This window comes from Oncorhynchus gorbuscha, linkage group LG01 (assembly GCF_021184085.1).
Source record: "Oncorhynchus gorbuscha isolate QuinsamMale2020 ecotype Even-year linkage group LG01, OgorEven_v1.0, whole genome shotgun sequence".
Classification (NCBI taxonomy): domain Eukaryota; kingdom Metazoa; phylum Chordata; class Actinopteri; order Salmoniformes; family Salmonidae; genus Oncorhynchus; species Oncorhynchus gorbuscha.
The window spans coordinates 29415087-29436428 of NC_060173.1; the positions used below are offsets into that span (position 1 = coordinate 29415087).

General features: G+C 46.5%; 1 protein-coding gene across 4 annotated transcripts in view; it reads right to left on the reverse strand.

Annotated features, from left to right (window-relative positions):
- Positions 1-21342, reverse strand: part of LOC124035829 (ELKS/Rab6-interacting/CAST family member 1-like) — a 34126-nt gene that overhangs the window by 10191 nt on the left and 2593 nt on the right. For 2 of the 4 annotated variants that reach the window (XR_006838804.1, XM_046349606.1), the window contains exons 2-16: positions 20478-21315; positions 20043-20231; positions 10555-10846; positions 10334-10461; positions 10127-10201; positions 9070-9225; positions 8597-8764; positions 7591-7758; positions 7327-7464; positions 7013-7153; positions 6746-6886; positions 6467-6660; positions 6211-6222; positions 5799-5934; positions 2588-2719 (exon numbers count right to left, since the gene is read on the reverse strand). Coding sequence is in view for 2 of the 4 variants with exons in the window: in XM_046349606.1 (XP_046205562.1) it covers positions 2588-2719; positions 5799-5934; positions 6211-6222; positions 6467-6660; positions 6746-6886; positions 7013-7153; positions 7327-7464; positions 7591-7758; positions 8597-8764; positions 9070-9225; positions 10127-10201; positions 10334-10461; positions 10555-10846; positions 20043-20231; positions 20478-21020 (2613 nt within the window). In the remaining 2 variants the exon portion in view is untranslated. The remainder of the gene's footprint in view (positions 1-2587; positions 2720-5798; positions 5935-6210; positions 6223-6466; positions 6661-6745; positions 6887-7012; positions 7154-7326; positions 7465-7590; positions 7759-8596; positions 8765-9069; positions 9226-10126; positions 10202-10333; positions 10462-10554; positions 10847-20042; positions 20232-20477; positions 21316-21342) is intronic. The other 2 variants (XR_006838806.1, XM_046349616.1) reach the window with 1 other exon arrangement.

Consider the following 21342-nt stretch of genomic DNA (forward strand, 5'->3'; position numbering starts at 1 on the left):
AAGTAGTTTTTTGGGGTCTCTACTTTACTTTTTATATTTTTGCCAACTTTTACTTCAATACATTCCTAAAGAAAATAATGTACTTTTAACTCCATACATTTTCCCTGACACCCAAAAGTACTAGTTACATTTTGACAGGAAAATGGTCCAATTCACACACGTATCAAGAGAACATCTCTGGTCATCCCTACTGCCTCTGATCTGGCGTACTCACTAAACACAAATGCTTTGTTTGTAAATGGAGTCTGAGTATGCCCCTATCCGTTAATGTAAAAAACAAGAAATGTATTTTATTTATTTAGCCAGGCAAGTCAGTTAAGAACAAATTCTTACGTGGCCTACCCCGGCCAAAGCCTAACCAGGACGACGCTGGGCCAATTGTCTGCTGCCCTATGGGACTCCCAATCACGGCTGGTTGTGATACATCCTGGAATCGTACCAGGGTCTGTAGTGACGCCTCTAGCATTGAGAGGCCTTAGACCACTGCGTACTTTTGACACTTAAGTATATTTAAAACCAAATAATTTTTTACTTTTACTCAAGTAGTATTTTACTGGATGAATTTCACTTTTACTTGAGTCATTTTTATAAACATATCTTTACTTTTACTTAAGTATGACAATTGAGTACTTTTTCCACCGCTGCCCCTAAGAACTAGTGTAAATCTGAATGGATTGATGGGTAATAGACCAGCAATATGGTGAACAGGGCTAGGCAACTAAATTCAGCTGTAGGTTGGATTTTGTCGGATCGACTGGTCAGGGGTCGGAACATAATTATAATAATTTGTACACTGCAAATTGACCACAACTTTTTTTTTTATTAGTGGGAATACTTGGTGAACAGATTCTCATTTTTAGCTGAAAACGTTTGACCGAAAACTAAAATCCTTTCATAAAAAATAAATACTTTGCTGTGTGGTTTTGCCAATCCCTGGGCTAGGGTTTGTTTCTGGACCCAACTCCACTCAGGAGACAGATGTACAACAAGGGGCTCCAATGACAGCTCTAAACAGCACTAAATATACTACTCACTGTGGTACTTTCATTTACCTGGCATTTACATAGAAGTCACATTGTTAACAGTACAACTCAATATGGCTAAATAATAACTATTGAATTATCTGAGGTGCATTGTAAATACTAAATTATACCATCAATAGACATGTTAGTATAGTCATCGATTACCAACTAGTTGCAGATTGACATTACTAGAAATATGTACCACCAATATTAAAATCTGCACACCGGTAATAAAAAATGTTTAAAAATGTTTAAAAAATAAATTTTTTTTAAATCGTCCGATATTGGCCTTTTAACTCAATAAATCGGTATCGGACGTTAACTTCACCGATACTTAATGAATAAGATGAAAAAAGTGAAGCTCATGCTTTTCTGAACACTGGCAGCCATTCTCATGTTGTGTCATTGACACAATGTATGAAATTAACATTTGAAGCATTTGAAGCATAGTTATTGGACATTTTATGAGAATTCAGTGTGGGAAACACACCTTTTCGATTTCCCCGATGTAAAACAGTATATCTGCAAATATATCGGTACGTTTTGCCTCCTAGACATCGGAATAGAACTCCCAAAATAACATGGGTCAGGCTCTAACCAGAAGGTTCTAGTTGACGCCATGTCATTTCAAAGGGAATAGTAGGTAAATGGTACATGATAACATGGTCTAAAGAGCTACTACTGATCCAAAGGGTGAAATACAACAGAGGGGGCATTATTATGTCATACCTTAGACCACTTAAAGTGGGCGTTGTTGGACTCATGCATTGGTTTGTGTGAGTGCTTCTGAGAGGCAGTGAGTAGCAGAGATAAAACAGGAGAATATTAGAGATAAGAAAACTGAGAAAAGGAGGGATAGCAGGGAGAGAGTGAAACGTAGCAAGCAGGGCTGACAGAAGCCGTCTGTGTCTGTGTTCGTGTAGCTTTGTACGTGTATGTGTGTGCGCACTTATCAAGCTGTTCTTTTAGTGTGTCCGTTTGTGTGTCCACTTGTGTTGCATGTGTGTGTATTTGTGTTGCAAGTGTGTGTGTGGGTGCGTGCATGTGTACTTCTGTTGCATGTGTGTGTATTTGTGTTGCAAGTGTGTGTGTGGGTGCGTGCATGTGTACTTCTGTTGCATGTGTGTGTATTTGTGTTGCAAGTGTGTGTGTGTGTGGGTGCGTGCATGTGTACTTCTGTTGCATGTGTGTGTATTTGTGTTGCAAGTGTGTGTGTGTGTGGGTGCGTGCATGTGTACTTCTGTTGCATGTGTGTGTATTTGTGTTGCAAGTGTGTGTGTGTGTGGGTGCGTGCATGTGTACTTCTGTTGCATGTGTGTGTATTTGTGTTGCAAGTGTGTGTGTGGGTGCGTGCATGTGTACTTCTGTTGCATGTGAGTGTATTTGTGTTGCAAGTGTGTGTGTGGGTGCGTCATGTGCACTTCTGTTGCATCCGTGTGATTTGTGTTGCAAGTGAGTGTGTGTGTGGGTGCGTGCATGTGTACTTCTGTTGCATGTGTGTGTATTTGTGTTGCAAGTGTGTGTGTGGGTGCGTGCATGTGTACTTCTGTTGCATGTGAGCGTACCTGTTTTTCCTGGTGGTTCCTGGCAGCCTCCTCCTGTGCCAGCACCATCTCTCTCTCCGCAGTGATCTGAACACGTTCACGCAGAGCCTCCTCTAACTCCTCGATACGTTCCGTCTTCAACCGTAGAGAGTACTGGAGGGGAGAGGAAGAGAAGAGGACAGGAAGAGAAGAGGACAGGAGGAGGAGAGAGGAAGATAAGAGGACAGGAGGAGGAGAGAGGAAGAGAAGAGGACAGGAGGACAGGAGAGGAGAGGAAGAGGAAGAGGAGAGGAAGAGGAGAGGAAGGAAGAGAAGAGGAGGAGGGGAGAGGAAGAGAAGAGGACAGGAGGAGAGAGGAAGAGAAGAGGACAGGAGACAGGAGGAGAGGAAGAGAAGAGGACAGGAGGACAGGGAGAGGAAGAGAAGAGGACAGGAGAAGGAAGAGGACAGGAGGGAGAGGAAGAGAAGAGGACAGGAAGAGAAGAGAAGAGGACAGGAGGACAGGAGAGGGAGAGGAAGAGAAGAGGACAGGAGGAGGAGAGGAAGAGAAGAGGACAGGAGGAGAGGAGGGGAGAGGAAGAGAAGAGGACAGGAGGGGAGAGGAAGAGAAGAGGACAGGAGGAGGAGAGGAAGAGAAGAGGACAGGAGGAGGAGAGGGGGAAGAAGAGGAGAGGAAGAGGAGGGAGAGGAAGAGAAGGAAGAGAAGGGGACAGGACAGGAAGAGAGGGGAGAGGAAGAGAAGGGGACAGGAGGAGAGGAAGAGAAGAGGACAGGAGGAGAGAGGGAAGAGAAGGGACAGGAGGGGAGAGGAAGAGAAGAGGACAGGAGGGGAGAGGAAGAGAAGAGGACAGGAGGGGAGAGGAAGAGAAGAGGACAGGAGGGGAGAGGAAGAGAAGAGGACAGGAGGGAGAGGAAGAGAAGAGGACAGGAGGGGAGAGGAAGAGAAGAGGACAGGAGGGGAGAGGAAGAGAAGAGGACAGGAGGGGAGAGGAAGAGAAGAGGACAGGAGGGGAGGAGGAAGAGAAGAGGACAGGAGGGGAGAGGAAGAGAAGAGGACAGGAGAGAGGAAGAGAAGAGGACAGGAGGAGGAGAGGAAGAGAAGAGGACAGGAGAAGGGAGAGGAAGAGAAAGAGGACAGGAGGGGAGAGGAAGAGAAGAGGACAGGAAGAGAACGGGACAGGAGAGGAGGAAGAGAAGAGGACAGGAAGAGAAGGGACAGGAGGGGAGGAGGAAGAGAAGAGGAGAGGACAGGAGAGAAGAGGACAGAGAAGAGGAAGAGGAGAGGAAGAGAAGAGGACAGGAGGGGAGAGGAAGAGAAGAGGACAGGAGGAGGAGAGGAAGAGAAGAGGACAGGAGGGGAGAGGAAGAGAAGAGGACAGGAGGGGAGAGGAAGAGAAGAGGACAGGAAGAGAACGGGACAGGAGGGGAGAGGAAGAGAAGAGGAAGAGAACGGGACAGGAGGGGAGAGGAAGAGAAGAGGACAGGAAGAGAAGAGGACAGGAAGAGAAGAGGACAGGAGGAGAGGAAGAGAAGAGGACAGGACAGGAGGAGAGGAAGAGAAGAGGACAGGACAGGAGGAGAGGAAGAGAAGAGGACAGGAGGGGAGAGGAAGAGAAGAGGACAGGAGAGAAGAGAAGAGGACAGGGGGGAAGGGGACAGGAGGGGAGGAAGGAAGAGAGGAGGAGGAGAGGAAGAGAAGAGGACAGGAGGAGGAGAGGAAGAGAAGAGGACAGGAGGAGGAGAGGAAGAGAAGAGGACAGGAGGAGGAGAGGAAGAGAAGAGGACAGGAGGAGAAGAAGGGACAGGAAGAGAAGGGGACAGGAAGAGAAGGGGACAGGAAGAGAAGGGGACAGGAGGGGAGAGGAAGAGAAGAGGACAGGAGGAGGGAGAGGAAGAGAAGAGGACAGGAGGGGGAGAGGAAGAGAAGAGGACAGGAGGGGAGAGGAAGAGAAGAGGACAGGAGGGGAGAGGAAGAGAAGAGGACAGGAGGAGGAGAGGAAGAGAAGAGGACAGGAGGAGGAGAGGAAGAGAAGAGGACAGGAGGAGAAGGGGACAGGAAGAGAAGGGGACAGGAAGAGAAGGGGACAGGAAGAGAAGGGGACAGGAGGGGAGAGGAAGAGAAGAGGACAGGAGGAGGAGAGGAAGAGAAGAGGACAGGAGGGAGGAGGAAGAGAAGAGGACAGGAGGGGAGAGGAAGAGAAGAGGACAGGAGGGGAGAGGAAGAGAAGAGGACAGGAGGGAGAGGAAGAGAAGAGGACAGGAGGGGAGAGGAAGAGAAGAGGACAGGAGGGGAGAGAGGAAGAGAAGAGGACAGGAGGAGAGAGGAAGAGAAGAGGACAGGAGGAGGAGAGGAAGAGAAGAGGACAGGAGGGGAGAGGAAGAGAAGAGGACAGGAAGAGAATGGGACAGGAGGGGAGAGGAAGAGAAGAGGACAGGACAGGAGGAGAGGAAGAGAAGAGGACAGGAGGGGAGAGGAAGAGAAGAGGAAGAGAAGAGGACAGGAAGAGAAGGGGACAGGGGAGAGGAGGGGAGAGGAAGAGAAGGGGACAGGAGGGGAGAGGAAGAGAAGGGGACAGGAGGGGAGAGGAAGAGAAGGGGACAGGAGGGGAGGGGAGAGGAAGAGAAGAGGACAGGAGGGGAGGGGAGAGGAAGAGAAGAGGACAGGAGGGGAGGGAGAGGAAGAGAAGAGGACAGGAGGGGAGAGGAAGAGAAGAGGACAGGGAGGGAGAGGAAGAGAAGAGGACAGGAGGGAGAGGAGAGGAGGACAGGAAGAGAAGAGAAGAGGGAGGAGAGGAGAGAAGAGAAGAGGACAGGAGGGGAGAGGAAGAGAAGAGGAGAGGGAGAGGAAGAGAAGAGGAGAGGGAGAGGAAGAGAAGAGAGGAGAGAGGAGAGGAGGGGAGAGGAAGAGAAGAGGAGAGGAAGAGAAGAGGACAGGAGGGGAGAGGAAGAGAAGAGGGAGGAGGAGAGGAAGAGAAGAGGAGGGGAGAGGAAGAGAAGAGGACAGGAGGGGAGAGGAAGAGAAGAGGAGGGGAGAGGAAGAGAAGAGGAGGGGAGAGGAAGAGAAGAGGACAGGAGGGGAGAGGAAGAGAACAGGAGGAGGAGAGAAGACAGAGGAAGACAATTAAGGATATTGATGTCGAACTACATTTAGTACAACAAGGGAAGCTTTCTTTGAGTGTTGAGATTAGTCGCATACATTGATACAGCCCCCCCCCACCCCACCCCGCCTCACCTTGACCTGTTGAGAGCTCTCGGAGATATTGTCCTCTCTCTTTTTGGCTTCGTCCACAAGTTGGGCATTCCTACTCTTCTCCACATGCTCCTTTTGTTTCAGTGATGCCACCTTCTTACTCTGGTCCTTGGTCTGTCTGCAGGGCACCATAGACACAGGAGGACTGGGTTACACACAATCCCATAGGCACACACACTACACTGAAGCATCACAGAGTGAGAGGGAGTTAGACAGAAAGAGGAGGGAGAGAGAGAGAAAGTGAAGCGGGGTGAAGAAACTGGTGAAAATTAGAGCAGGAGAGGAGGGGGAGGGCGAGCAAAAGCAATTGAGGAGAAGAGAGAGGGGGGTGGGAGAATGGGATGGAGGAAGTCAAGCCAGTACATAGAGGCCATGTAGAAAACATGTTACTAACCTGGAGGACTGACTGGAGAGGAGACAGAGTTCCAGCGAAAAGACAAGGCAGGAGAGAGAAACACAGATTCAGAGAGCAAGAAGATGAGAAGGAAGGAGAAGAGTAGGACCGTGTGGTATTTCAGAAGAAAACTACATTAGACCATGTAGGAGCGCATACACATTTCTATAGATGGACTGCTGTTTACAGAGACTATGAGTCAGACACACAGACACAAACAGTCAGGGTCAGAGAAAGATAAACACCACACACACACCTTTCCAGCTCATTGATCTTGCGGTCCTTGTCATTCTTCTCATTCTCCATCTCTCTCAGGATTTCCAGCAGTCGGTCCACCTCCGCCTGAGCCTTCCCAGAATCCTCTCGGTGTCGGGTAACTTCCCTCTCCAGGGAGGTGATGCGCTCCGACAGCTCTGTGTTCGCTTTGGCCTCCAACGTCGCATTCTGGGCCTGGAAACAGACACACACACAGTCAGACACACACGCACACACAGCAAAAGTGGTCTTAGATCAGTGTCTAAGGCAAATACCTCACCCTCTTGAGCTGGTTCTCCAGTTTGAGACACGCCTCCTTCCTCTGCTCCAGAGAGATCTCCATAGTCTTCAGCTTGGAGTCTTTTTTCAGCCCTGAGGAAGCCAGGGACGACGCATGCTCCTTCAGGTCCAACAGGTTAGTCTGGAGAGAGGGTGGGGTTAATACAATGTGTCAACAGTGTGTGTGTGTGTGTGTGTGTGTGTGTGTGTGTGTGTGTGTGTGTGTGTGTGTGTGTGTGTGTGTGTGTGTGTGTGTGTGTGTGTTCACCTCTCTGTCAGACAGATCTCCCTGCAGCAGACTGACTTTCTCCTTCAGATCCTTCAGCTCTTTCTTGTTGCTGTCGATCTCCTCAGTCTTCTCCCTGTCGTCTCGGTCTCTCTGCTCCTTCAGACGCTCTATGATACGCTCCTACAGGGGAGAGAATAGGAGGGGAGGCACAGAACATCATCATCGTCACGTCAATTCAGAGCCCATATGAGAGGACTACAAACATCCAGGACAGACACGGCATGACTTTAAATAACACACATTGCTTGTGTCTCTCTGTTGGAGTCAGTGTGTGTGTCTGCATGTGTGTGTACCTTCTCAGCAAGGGACTCCTCCAGTGTGGTGAGAGCAGTGTCTGTGTTAGAGGTGTCTGCCTGTAGAGACTTGACTCTCTCCTTCAGGCTGCTCATTTGCTTCTCCTTGTCTCTCAGCTGCTCCTGCAGGTTCTCAATCTGGACACACACACAAAATTAGACGAGCTTGACAAAAGACATACAGAACAAGTCTACTAAATAGGACGTAGTACGAGGTAATGTATCCCATTGGATTATACAGCGTGCTATATAGTCGAGGCCCACCTTCTTCTGCAGGACGTTGACCTTGCGCTCCTTGACCTCCAGCATGTCCTTGAGGTCGTGGATCTCTCCGTTGAGCGTGCCCTTCTCCTCAGACATCTCCTGGATCTGTTTACTCTTCTTGTTCAGTGTGGTCTCCTTCTCCTCCAGACGCAGACGCAAAGCATCCACCTGGCCAGCAGAGGGCAGAGGAGAACTACTCAGCATACTGGGTCTGTGTGTGTGGGCTGTACACTCACCGAACAGTTTATTAGGTATACCCATCAATTATCGGGAAGGACCCCCCGTTGCCTCCAGAACAGCCTGCATTCTTTGGGGCATTCTACAAGGTGTTGTAACGTTCCACAAGGATGTTAGTCCATGCTGACGCAATGGCATTCCTCCATCTTACAGATTGGACAGTGGTACATTCAGCGGTACATTCATCTCAGCCCAAAGATGCTCTATTCAGTTGAGGTCTGCAGGCCACTCAAGTAAACTGAACTCACTGTCATGGTCCAGGCAATGTTTCTCCGCTCCTCAGTTGTCCAGTGTTGGTGATCACATGCCCACTGGTGCCGCTTCTTCTTGTTTTTCACTGATAGGAGTGGAAACCGGTGTGGTCGTCTGCTGCAATAGCCCAGCCGTGACAGACTGACGAGTTGTGGGCTCTGAGATGCCATACTGCACATCACTGTTGTACTGCCGCGTTATTTGTCTGTTAACTTGCACGATTCTTACCATTCTCCTTCGACCTCTCATCAACAAGCTGTTGAGGGTGGCGGTTTCTAAGATACTGGATCCGACATGCCTGGCACCGAGGATCATACCACACTCAGTCGCTTTAGGTCACTGTTCAATCAAACAGTAACAATGCCTCAATGCCCATCTGCCTTCTTTATATAGCAAGACATGGCCACATGACTCACTGTCTGTAGGGGCAATCAATTTTCGGGAATGGGGTGGTTTACTTAAACTGACCAGTGAGTGTCTATATACTTATATTGCTCATTCTGAAATGTGTGTGTACCTCTGTCTGTAGGATGGCAGCTCGTTGTTCTTTAGCGGTCAGCGACTCCTTGAGGACCTCGATGTGCTGCTTGCTATCAGAGAACTGGTTGGTCAAAGTCTCCAGCTTGGTCTGCAAACCCAGCAACTCTGTGTCCTTCCTGGACAAGTCCTGCTTCACCTGGTCCATCTGAGACAGTGAAAGACAGCGAGAGAGAGGGAGGAGAAGAGGAGAAAGAAGGGAGAGGTGGAAGAAGAGGACAACAAGAGCGAAAGAGGGATGTAGAGGAGAGGTAGAGGGTGATGAGCAGAGGAAGGAGGGTTGGGATATGAAGAGAACATGTACAACTACAGAACAGATTGATATTGAGCTGATTGGAAGGAATTGTACCGACCTCTAACCTCTCAGAACCAAGGGGACTTGAAGCCTGACCAATATAAACGGATAGAAATATAATTCTGATCAATGGAAACTGAGGAGAAGTGACCTCACACCTTGTTCTTCATAAACTTGGTGTGGCTGCGGTAGACTTCCATCTGTTTCATCTCCTCTTGTCTCTCCTCACAGCTCAGCAGGCCATTGGACTTCAACATAATCACCTCCTCCTCCATGTCCCTCAGACCTCGCTCCAGAGAGTTGATCTTAGCATCCTGACACACACCACACAGAGAAGGGGTTAATGCACTAGGGCTGTCCCCGACAAAAAAAATACAAATTTTGGTCGTCCAATTGTTCTTTCGACCAATCGGTTGGTCTAACCCCCCCAGCATATCATAATCACATCAATACATTAGTTATAACAAACTTTTAACACCGTAACAGCAAAATGGACATGAGAAATAAACTCTAAACGGGGGAATGTTTACTGGTTGAGGGCTGTCGCAGCAGGGGCTGTCGCAGCAAGGGCTGTCGCAGCAGGGGCTGTCGCAGCAAGGGCTGTCGCAGCAGGGGCTGTCGCAGCAGGGGCTGTCGCAGCAAGGGCTGTCGCAGCAAGGGCTGTCGCAGCAGGGGCTGTCGCAGCAAGGGCTGTCGCAGCAGGGGCTGTCGCAGCAGGGGCTGTCGCAGCAGGGGCTGTCGCAGCAGGGGCTGTCGCATTGTTCTCAACACCAATATGCTGGTTAACTTTGCTATTATGCACATAGCAACATGGTTTAGGAAATGGTGCCAATTCAACAGCTCGTTTTAGTACTGTGGACAGCGACTGCTATCCAACACGGGAGAAAGCGCATTTGTTATACAATAATCATATTTTTTATTTGTGTTGCACCATTGTTGTTACGTAATATAGGCCTAAGCATATGCAATTTCAGTAGCACATGTCTTAAGAGTGATGACTGTGCCATCCCCACAACCGCCACAGTGGATTAGTCCACTTAGGCGCAAATCATACAGCTTTCTTGTACACAATGATTTCTTTTGGGTGTGGGGGGGCTACTGTTCGACTGAAGTCTATCGACCAAACAATCGACCAGACGACTAAATGGGGTCAGCCCTATAATACACTCACTCACACATGCACTTACAGACACACACACACACACAGATGGGTACCTTCATGTCGATGACAGTCTGTAGAGCCTTGGTTTTTGTGGACTCTGGGGTTCCCTCGTATCGACGGTGCAGCTCCTAAAGAGAGCAAGGTCGTTACGCTCCACACGTTGTCTACTACACACCAATCAATCCCTAATAGTTTGTGTTGTGACCCAACTTAAGCTCAATTTGTTACCTCCCTCCCTCTCCTCTCGCTGAGTCCCTCACCTCTCGTAGAGCAGTCGTCTCCCTGTCTCTCTGGTCCAGTAGGGACTCTAGATGGTGTCTGTGCATCTCAGCATCAGCCAGTCTCCTGGTTCTCTCATGGTCTTCCTCTGACGACTTAGCCGACGGCCCTGGAATATAATACAATAATATGGCCATTTAGAAGATGTGTTAATATAAAAACATTACTAATACTGCCACAGTGTGTGGGCATGGTATCCCACCTTTGCTTTGCAGCATCTCCAGTAGTTTCTTGATGGACTCATCCCTGGCGCCCAGGGTCTGTTTCTGGGTGTCTATCCTCAGCTCCATCTCCTCCAGGGTCTTTCTGAGCAGGAACAGCTCCTTGGCCTGACGCTCGTGGTCCCCGTGCAGCCGACGGTAGTTCTCCTCCGTGGGTTCAGAGGTCAGGGCCAGGTCACGACCGTGGCTGCCAGGGTCCTGCTGAAGCAGCTGGTTCAGGTCTCTCTGTATCCTCAGTTCATCCTGCAAGGCCTGGACCGTCATATGGAGGTGCTGGGGGGCAACAGAGAGAGAGACAGAGGTTATATATTTATGTTTCACCTTTCATTTCAGGGTGCTGCATAAAATAAGATGGAGTAGGGATTCATTTGTTTATTTATCAAATAGAGGGAGAAGTGGAGCGAAGGAGAAGTGGAGCGAAGGAGAAGTGGAGCGAAGGAGAAGTGGAGCGAAGGAGAAGTGGAGCGAAGGATAGGAGGATACAGCAACTAGTAGGACACCATCTATTCAAATCAGGGCATTCCCATCCAGTGGTATACAGAGTGAGCAACAGTACAAATCAGGACATTCCCATCCAGTGGTATACAGAGTGAGCAACAGTACAAATCAGGACATTCCCATCCAGTGGTATACAGAGTGAGCAACAGTACTAATCAGGTCATTCCCATCCAGTGGTATACAGAGTGAGCAACAGTACAAATCAGGGCATTCCCATCCAGTGGTATACAGAGTGAGCAACAGTACAAATCAGGGCATTCCCATCCAGTGGTATACAGAGTGAGCAACAGTACAAATCAGGGCATTCCCATCCAGTGGTATACAGAGTGAGCAACAGTACAAATCAGGGCATTCCCATCCAGTGGTATACAGAGTGAGCAACAGTACAAATCAGGACATTCCCATCCAGTGGTATACAGAGTGAGCAACAGTACAAATCAGGGCATTCCCATCCAGTGGTATACAGAGTGAGCAACAGTACAAATCAGGGCATTCCCATCCAGTGGTATACAGAGTGAGCAACAGTACAAATCAGGGCATTCCCGTCCAGTGGTATACAGAGTGAGCAACAGTACAAATCAGGGCATTCCCATCCAGTGGTATACAGAGTGAGCAACAGTACAAATCAGGGCATTCTCGTCCAGTGGTATACAGAGTGAGCAACAGTACAAATCAGGGCATTCCCGTCCAGTGGTATACAGAGTGAGCAACAGTACAAATCAGGGCATTCCCATCCAGTGGTATACAGAGTGAGCAACAGTACAAATCAGGGCATTCCCATCCAGTGGTATACAGAGTGAGCAACAGTACAAATCAGGGCATTCCCATCCAGTGGTATACAGAGTGAGCAACAGTACAAATCAGGGCATTCCCATCCAGTGGTATACAGAGTGAGCAACAGTACAAATCAGGGCATTCCCATCCAGTGGTATACAGAGTGAGCAACAGTACAAAATCAGCCAGCATTCATTCTTTGGAGCCTGTACTGCCACAGTTTTTTGACAGACCAGCTATTTGACAGAAATACAATGCTGTGTTCTATTCTCTCATTTGGATCAGCTGGGAGATGTTTCAGACAACAGCACAAAAACAAGTCAGTGCCTGTATCCAACGCTCTCCTCCAATGCCACTCACTATGTCTCTTTCACTCATTCACCCTCCCGCTCACTCTCTCACCCTCCCTCATTCTCTCTCCTCCTCCCATACCCAGTGACTAAGTCTGACTCACTGAGATCTCGCTCTGAGACAACAGAGAGGTGTTTAAAAAGGTACAGTTCAGCCATTTTTATCTCAAAATCTAATTTCCGGTTAACAAGTAGCCCTTCACACTCATATCTGTATATGGGTTGGAAATAGCAGATTTGGGCACTGATAAGCGCCTAAATGGTAACGCAGCGGCTGTACAGTAACATGCTATAAATGACAGAGCTCAGACTGCGCTTCACAGTGCTGTATGACTGACAGCCGTTCTGAACTTGAGAACTGCACGCGACAACAACTTGCCCCTATCCCTTCCACTAACTGGCCAACTTTTGAAAAGATGTCTGAGTGAGGGAAATGCTGTAAATGAAGAGGACTCTATTGAGAGATTAAACGTAGAGTATAAATAAATAACGCTTTGATACCATACAAGAAAGCCACAGTTCATAGAACTAATGTCACATACACACAGTGTCAATGTTGATGATCACCATGTCTGATGACGTGGTGTCATACCCTGGGTTGTTCAGAACAGAATGAGACGGTCTATTGGGAAGACAATTTGCAGCGGAACACGCACTTGAAGGACCCCGTACAGTTGTAGTGATGTGTTTTGGGGATTTCAAAAGATAATCCAGGACTCCTTTCTGACTCCTTTCTTTGCGCCCCAAAATTACGATCCGTTTCTCGGAATTGCCTTGTAAAAGCCGAACACTGGAAGATGGTATTTTATAAATTAGCTAGTCATGTTGGAAATAGAGCAAGCTTAAAATAATGGCCAACCTGACCCAGATAGCGATTTCATAAACAACAGTAATTGTGTGATGCTGGGATGCAGGGTTGTGTTCCAAACAAAACAACTACAAGTGTTCTTGCTCTAGTTCCTCAATGGCACAGCTAGGAGAGAGAAAAAAAATAAACACCTTTTATTTGAGTCATAAAAGTGCATTGAAATGACTTAGGAACTGCACACACTTTGGAGAGGTGTGTAGCCACTTAGAGACAGACACCAATTAGTCCGCTCACTGAAACCCTTGTCATTTTTTGTGTAATCTTGCACCTACTCCACATTCCCCAGGAATAGTCTTAACATGTTACTGAATGTACAGTGGGGCAAAAAAGTATTCCAGAGTATTTTAAAATGTGGTTATCAACAAATTCTGAAAAATGTACAGTAAATGTAAAATGCACATAAAAATGAAAATATAAAAATGAACAGTGTAATGTTTAGATTCAGTCTTGGGTCAGGTGAACAGTTGTGTCCTCAACTTTAGTCTAATACTTTTCCCATAATCTCTCAATTTCTCCCTTTCAATTGGTACTACGTTTATGCATTTCATATTTCTTCTTGAAGAAACATTTGAATTTAGCTCTATCTATAAACTCTATCTATAAAGGCCAATTGATAGGACTGTAAAGGATTGTTTTTGTTGAAAAAAATCATCAAAAAGAAACAAAAACATTGCTCCTTAGCCAAGAGGAATTTCTCAAGCAAGAATTTTGCTACAGCAGGAGATGGAATATGACAGCCATTTTACAGCATCTGCAACGCATTCAAAGACTAATAGCAGTCACTTATCACTGCGGATGAGGGGGATCAATGTCTTCTATTCTATACTAGGGATTACAAGAGAGCTGCAGCCAACGCACACACACACTGCATACATCCACACACAGCAGGTCTTTCTCTCTCTTTGTTCCTCTACAGTGGTCTCCCTCTTTCTCCCGCTCTCCCCCCCCCTCTTAACACTTGCTCTCTCTCAAACACACACATACACACAAACGGGAGAGTGCTTGGCAGTGTGAGGGACTGGACGTGGATGGTTAGACGGACAGTAGTGGGGCATTAGATAAGTGTGTGTGTGACTCAGCAGACCATAATGGGCTGGAACAGAAACACCAAATGATCCAGATCAGCCCATCCACTCCACTAGTCATTAAAGACATGCCTTCTGTCAGGGTGCATTCAGAGGGGAAATACATTGATTTGATTAGTGAAGTACAACACGAGGTGAAAAATCCCCCAGGTTTTCCAGACATCTGGTTCATACCAGATGGTTTCACTTGTAGATGATACACTAGTCCTGAAACAGAACTGGTCCCTGTTTCTTATACACTTAATCTCCTGTTAAACCAGGATTGTGATGCCTGGAAAAGCATTGCAAGAGCTAAGGCCAAAATGAGCATAATGCACATCTGCACGCACGCGCACACACCTATGTTAGAAGTCCGAAGGTTCAAGTGCAGAAAATCTCCCTCCCAACAGTCACATATTTATACACACAGTGATGGAGTGCTGAGCTGGTCATTAGACTAAACCAGGGGTAGGAAACTACATTTTACAAAACTACATTCAGCTCTGGGATGATTTTTGTCTGAAAGGCATCTGTTCTTTCGACAAATCGATTATAGCACTGTATGACATTGGCTGATGTAAAAAGGGCTTAATAAATACATTTGATTGATTGGTCAACATTTTTAAACATGCATTTGTCCATATGTAGACAGACCCTATGTGTTTTAATAAAATCTCCTATATTCATTGAGCTTGTCTGATGTTTAAGCTTAAGGTTGGATGAAATAATACAAATAATGGGGAGTCAGAGATCTAGACAACGAGAAGAAAAAACATAATCCAACTATTCTCCTCCCTCTCCAGCCGGCTTTCAGATTCGGCCATTACTCTAAAGTAATGGCAGAAGTTTCCGGTGTAGGGCTACATGAGGAGTTGGCAAAGATGTAATCAGGTAGGCCTATTTTATAATATTTGCACTGGATAATGCGTGACATTTTTCCCTTTCATGCTGAGTGGTTATCGAAAGGGAGAGAGGAGAAAATATTTTGCAAATACATGGAGCAACTATTGTAATTCTCAATAGATGCAAAAACAGACTCTGTATGGTTGCTGTTTGAGGTGAAGCAAATATTACGTTGAGACGCTCAACAGGTCATTAGTGGTGATGTGTTAAGCAAATCAGAAATAATATCTGATCCCAAAATGGACACATTTATATGCCTACAGTGCCTTCGGCTGAGACCCCTTGACTTTTTCCACGGTGTTAGGTTGTCTTATTTTAAAATTAATTAAATATATAATTTCCCTCAGCAATGTACACACAATACCCCCTAATGATAAAGCAAAAACAGGTTAAGAGATGTTTCAAAATATTTAAAATACATAAAAAAACTTTTTATTTATTTATTATTCACACCCTTTGCAATGAGACTCGAAATTGAGCTCAGGTGCATCCTGTATGCATTGATCATCCTTGAGATGTCTCTACAACTTGATTGGAATCCACCTGTGGTAAATTCAATTGATTGGAAATGATTTGGATAGGCACACTCCTGTCTATATAAGCTCCCACAGTTGACAGTGCATGTCAGAGCAAAAACCAAGCCATGAGGTTGTTGCATGGCGCCGACAGAGATGGTCGCCTCGCTTTGAGTTCTAAGGAAACTATGCACTATTTAGATTTTTTTAAGGTATTATTTCTTAACCGAGGAAATCTTAAGTCTTATTACATACAGCCGGGAATAACTGTTGGATATAAGAGCAACGTCATATAACAAACATTAGAACTTTGATGGATGGAGCCAAATGCAGGACCATTCTGGAAGAAAACCTGATGGAGTCTGCAAAAGACCTGAGACTGGGACGGAGATTTGTCTTCCAACAAGACAATGATCCAAAACATAAAGCAAAATCTACAATGGAATGGTTCAAAAATAAACATATCCAGGTGTTAGAATGGCCAAGTCAATGTCCAGACCTGAATCCAATCGAGAATCTGTGGAAAGAACTGAAAACTGCTGTTCACAAATGCTCTCCATCCAACCTCACTGAACTCGAGCTGTTTTGCAAGGAGGAATGGGAAAAAATATCAGTCTCTCGATGTGCAAAACTGATAGACATACCCCAAGCGACTTACAGCTGTAATCGCAGCAAAAGGTGGCGCTACAAAGAATTAACTTAAGGGGGCTGAATAATTTTGCACGCCCAATTTTTCAGTTTTTGAATTGTTAAAAAAGTTTGAAATATCCAATAAATGTCGTTCCACTTCATGATTGTGTCCCACTTGTTGTTGATTCTTCACAAAAAAAATACAGTTTTATATCTTTATGTTTGAAGCCTGAAATGTGGCAAAAGGTTGAAAGTTCAATGGGGCCGAATACTTTCGCTAGGCACTGTATTACTGCACTGTCGAAACTAGAAGCACAAGCATTTCGCTACACTCGCATTAACATCTGCTAACCATGTGTATGTGACAAATATAATTTGATTTGAAAGGAATTGTACTTAGAACATAGAGACAGGATTGTGTCAAAGCACAGATCTGGGGAAGGGTACCAAAAAATGTCTGCAGCATTGAAGGTCCTCAAGAATCTAGAGGCCCCAATCATTCTTAAATGGAAGAAGTTTGGAACCACCAATACTCTTTCCTAGAGCTGGCCGCCCGGACAAACTGAGCAATCGGCGGAGATGAGCCTTAGTCAGGGAGGTGACCAAGAACCCAATGGTCACTGATAGAGCTCCAGATTTCTGTGGAGATGGGAGAACCTTCCTGAAGGACAACCGTCTCTGCAGCCCTCCACCAAATCAGGCCTTTATGATTGAGGGGCAGACGGAAGCCACTCTTCAGTAAAAGGCACCGGACAGCCCGCTCGGAGTTTGCCAAAAGGCAGCTGAAGGCTCTCAGACCATGAGAAACAAGATTCTCTAGTCTGATTAAAGATTGAACTCTTTGGCCTGAATGCCAAGCATCACATCTGGAGGAAACCTGGCACCATCTCCCGGTGAAGCATGGTGGTGGCAGCATCATGCTGTGGTGATGTTTTTCAGCGGCAGGAACTGGGACACTAGTCAGGGTCAAGGCAAAGATGAACGGAGCAACGTACAGGGAGATCCTTGATGTAAACCTTCTCTAGAACGCTCAGGACCTCAGACTGGGGCGAAGGTTCACCTTCCAACAGGACCACGACCCTAAGCACACAGCCAAGACAACAGAGGAGCAGGTTCGGGGCAATTCTCTGAATGTCCTTGAGTGGCCCAGCCAGAGCCCGGACAAAGTCAAGGGGTTTGCATACTTTCCGAATGCACTGTATGTATGTATGTATGTATGTATGTATGTATGTATGTATGTATGTATGTATGTATGTATGTATGTATGTATGTATGTATGTATGTATGTATGTATGTATGTATGTATGTATGTATGTATGTATGTATGTATGTAATGGGGAAATAATAAACACTAACAAACAATCTGACCACATATTCAGATTGAGCATAAATTGGCTTTTAGTCTAGGCCTCCACAATGGATTAGTTCACTGAGATGGCGCAAAGATTTATCTATTATAAGCCAAAGGTTTGGACACACCTTCGCATTCAAGGGTTTATCTTTATTTTTTACATTGTAGAACATTAGTGAAGACATCAAAACTATGAAATAACACATTTGGAATCATGAAGTATCCCAAAAAAGTGTTAAATCAAAAACATAAACATCCCTTTTTCAGGACCCTGTTATTCAAACCATTTGAAAAATCCAAATAACTTCACTAGATCTTCATTGTAAAGGGTTTAATTAAACACTTTCCCACACAATTAATAATCACGTACCTGTGGAACGGTTGTTTAGACACTAACAGCTTACAGAAGGTAGGCAATTAAGGTCATAGTTATGAAAACTTAGGACACTAAAAGAGGCCTTTCTACTGACTCTGAAAAACACCAAAAGAAAGATGCCCAGGGTCCCTGCTCTGCGTGAACGTGCCTTAGGCATGCTGCAAGGAGGCACGATGACTGCAGATGTGGCCAGGGCAATAAATTGCAATGTCCGTACTGTGAGACGCCGCTACAGAGAGACAGGATGGACAGCTGATCATCTTCGCAGTGGCAGACCACGTGTAACAACACCTGCACAGGATCGGTACATACAAACATCACACCTGCGGGACAAGTACAGGATGGCAAAAACTGCCTGAGTTACACCAGGAACGCACAATCCCTCCATCAGTGTTCAGACTGTCTGCAATAGGCTGAAAGAGGCTGGACTGAGGGCTTGTAGGCCTGTTGTAAGACAGGTCCTCACCAGACATCACCGGCAACAACGTCGCCTATGGGCACAAACCCACCGTCGCTGGACCAGACAGGACTGGCAAAAAGTGCTCTTCACTGATGAGTCGCGGTTTTGTCTCACCAGGGGTGATGGTCAGATTCGAGTTCATCGTCGAAGGAATGAGCACGGTGTTGGGCTGTAAGCACAACCCCCACCTGTGGACGTCGGGCCCTCATACCACCCTCACAGAGTCTGTTTCTGACCGTTTGAGCAGACACATGCACATTTGTGGCCTGCTGGAGGTCATTTTGCAGGGCTCTGGCAGTGCTCCTCCTTGCACAAAGGCGGAGGTAGCGGTCCTGCTGCTGGGTTGTTGCCCTCCTACAGCCTCCTCTACATCTCCTGATGTACTAGCCTGTCTCCCGGTAGCGCCTCCATGCTCTGGACACTATGCTGACAGACACAGCAAACCTTCTTGCCACAGCTCGCATTGATGTTCCATCCTGGATGAGCTGCACTACCTGAGCCACTTGTGTGGGTTGTAGACTCCATCTCATGCTACCACTAGAGTGAAAGCACCGCCAATATTCAAAAGTGACTAAAACATCAGCCAGGAAGCATAGGAACTGAGAAGTGGTCTGTGGTCACCACCTGCAGAACCCCTCTTGCTAATTGCCTATAATTTCCACCTGTTGTCTATTCCATGTGCACAACAGCATGTGAAATTTATTGTCAATCAGTGTTGCTTCCTAAGTGGACAGTTTGATTTCACAGAAGTGTGATTGACTTGGAGTTACATTGTGTTGTTTAGGTGTTCCCTTTATTTTTTTGAGCAATGTATATAAACTCAGCAAAAAAAGAAACGTCATCTCACTGTCAACTGTGTTTATTTTCAACAAACTTAGCATGTGTAAATATTTGAATGAACATAACAAGATTCAACAACTGAGACATAAACTTTACAAGTTCCACAGACATGTGCCTAACAGAAATTGAATAATGTGTCCCTGAACAAAGGGGGCGTCAACATCAAACTGGTCCGTATCTGGTGTGGCCACCAGCTGCATTAAGTACTGCAGTGCATCTCCTCCTCATGGACTGCACCAGATTTGCACCAGAAAACTTTAGTGTCCTAAGTTTTCATAACTGTGACCTTAATTAATTGCCTAACGTCTGTCTGTAAGCTGTTTGTGTGTTAATGACTGTTCAACAGGTGCATGTTCATTAATTGTTTATGGTTCATTGAACAAGCATGGGAAACAGTGTTTAAACCCTTTACAATGAAGATCTGTGAAGTTATTTGGATTTTTACGAATTATCTTTTAAAGACGGGGTCCTGAAAAAGGGACGTTTCTTTTGTTGCTGAGTTTATATATACTTTCAGATGGCTACTTTTCTTTCCATTTATAATCTAATGCTAAATTGCAGGTTTTGCAGAATATATTGTTGTCTGCAAAGAACGTCCCAGCGGCGTATATGCATGCTCTTTTTTCAAGCGATATTCTGATTTAGAATCCAGTGGATAATGCTGGCAATACTGGTCAAAGAGAAAACCCACAAAAAACTACCAAAACACCTAGACTATAGGCTATAACCTGTCCTGTGCTTGAGGTAGTAAATTGCCGTCAACACAAATCTAGGATCAGAATATCTAACCCCCAATCCTTTCTTTCACAATTACATGAATGAAAAATGTCACACACACACCTGGGTCTCATCCTGCACCACGCGGTACTGTTCCTTCCAGACAGTGATCTTGGACACCTCGTCCTTCCTTAGGGCTCTCTCCTTCTTCAGCTCAGGGCTCCAGAAAGTCTTGATGGAGTTCATGGAGGAACTCAGCTTGCTCTCCTTAACCTCCACCTCACGACAAAGCAACTCGTTCTCACGCAGAATCTGAGGGACCAGCCGACTCAGTCAGTAAAACATACACACATACACACTGCAAATACAAAATGTTTTCACACAAATAGCAGAACACTCAACATCAAAGTCAAACTAGATCTTCTCAAAGTAGGGTACATGTCAAACGATTTATTACTAACTTATTATTACTAACTCCTTATGACATCACAGCATTGAGCTTTCCTTGTCCATTGTCATTCTACAGACAGACTAACATTACCAACTGTGGCTACTGACCTCTTTAAGTTGGGCCTGCAGGTCCAGTATGGTGTTGTCCCGGGCCTGTCTCAGGGAGTGAGGGACCGTGGAGGCCATGTGGTGATCCCCAAAAGCCAGGGCGTCACCTGCCATCATTCCCCCAGGGAGCACAGCGTTGGCCTGGGCAGATGTGGCGATGTTGGGAGTGCTAGCTGCCACCCCTCCACCCCCTCCTGCGCTTGCTCTTGACCCATAGGTCACCCTCTGTCGACCCATTGTGGTCATCTCTCGACCACTCTTGTTAACGTGGTCGGACATGGCAACCTCGTTGTCGCTCAGGTACATGGGTCCTGAGGTGGCATAGGCGGCATTGAGGGACTGGATGTTCTCCATGGAGAGGGTCTTACCCCCCGCTCCGCCTGGACCCCCTCCACTGCCCCCCGTGCTGTTGGTGCGACGGTGGCCCATCCGTGGGGAACGGGGGAGATGAGGGGAGCGACCTGAACCCTGGCTGCTCCCCCCATCTCTCCCTCCGCTGAGGTTGGCATCCGCTCTGCCCACGGAACGGGAGCTGCCGTACATGTTTACTGAAGCAGAGGAGTGAACGTATTGATGGTGGGAATGAAGAGGTGCAGTGTCTGAAATGTCAGGATGTAGCTTTGCCTAGTGTGTGTGTGTGAGAGATTTTGACAGCAGATCTGTGAGTTTGTGCTGATGTGTCTCTCTGTTCCGGCTTCAACTGGAGTAAGTGAGCACTTGATTCATGTGAAATTGTTGAGCTCTCTTCACGCTCACTCACTCTCAGAAGGGACTGGGTGACAGCTGTTCTTGGAGTGAGAGAACAGCCACTCAGAGAGTCCACACACAGGAAACTGATCTGGAAGAAGGAACAGAGTTTAAAAGG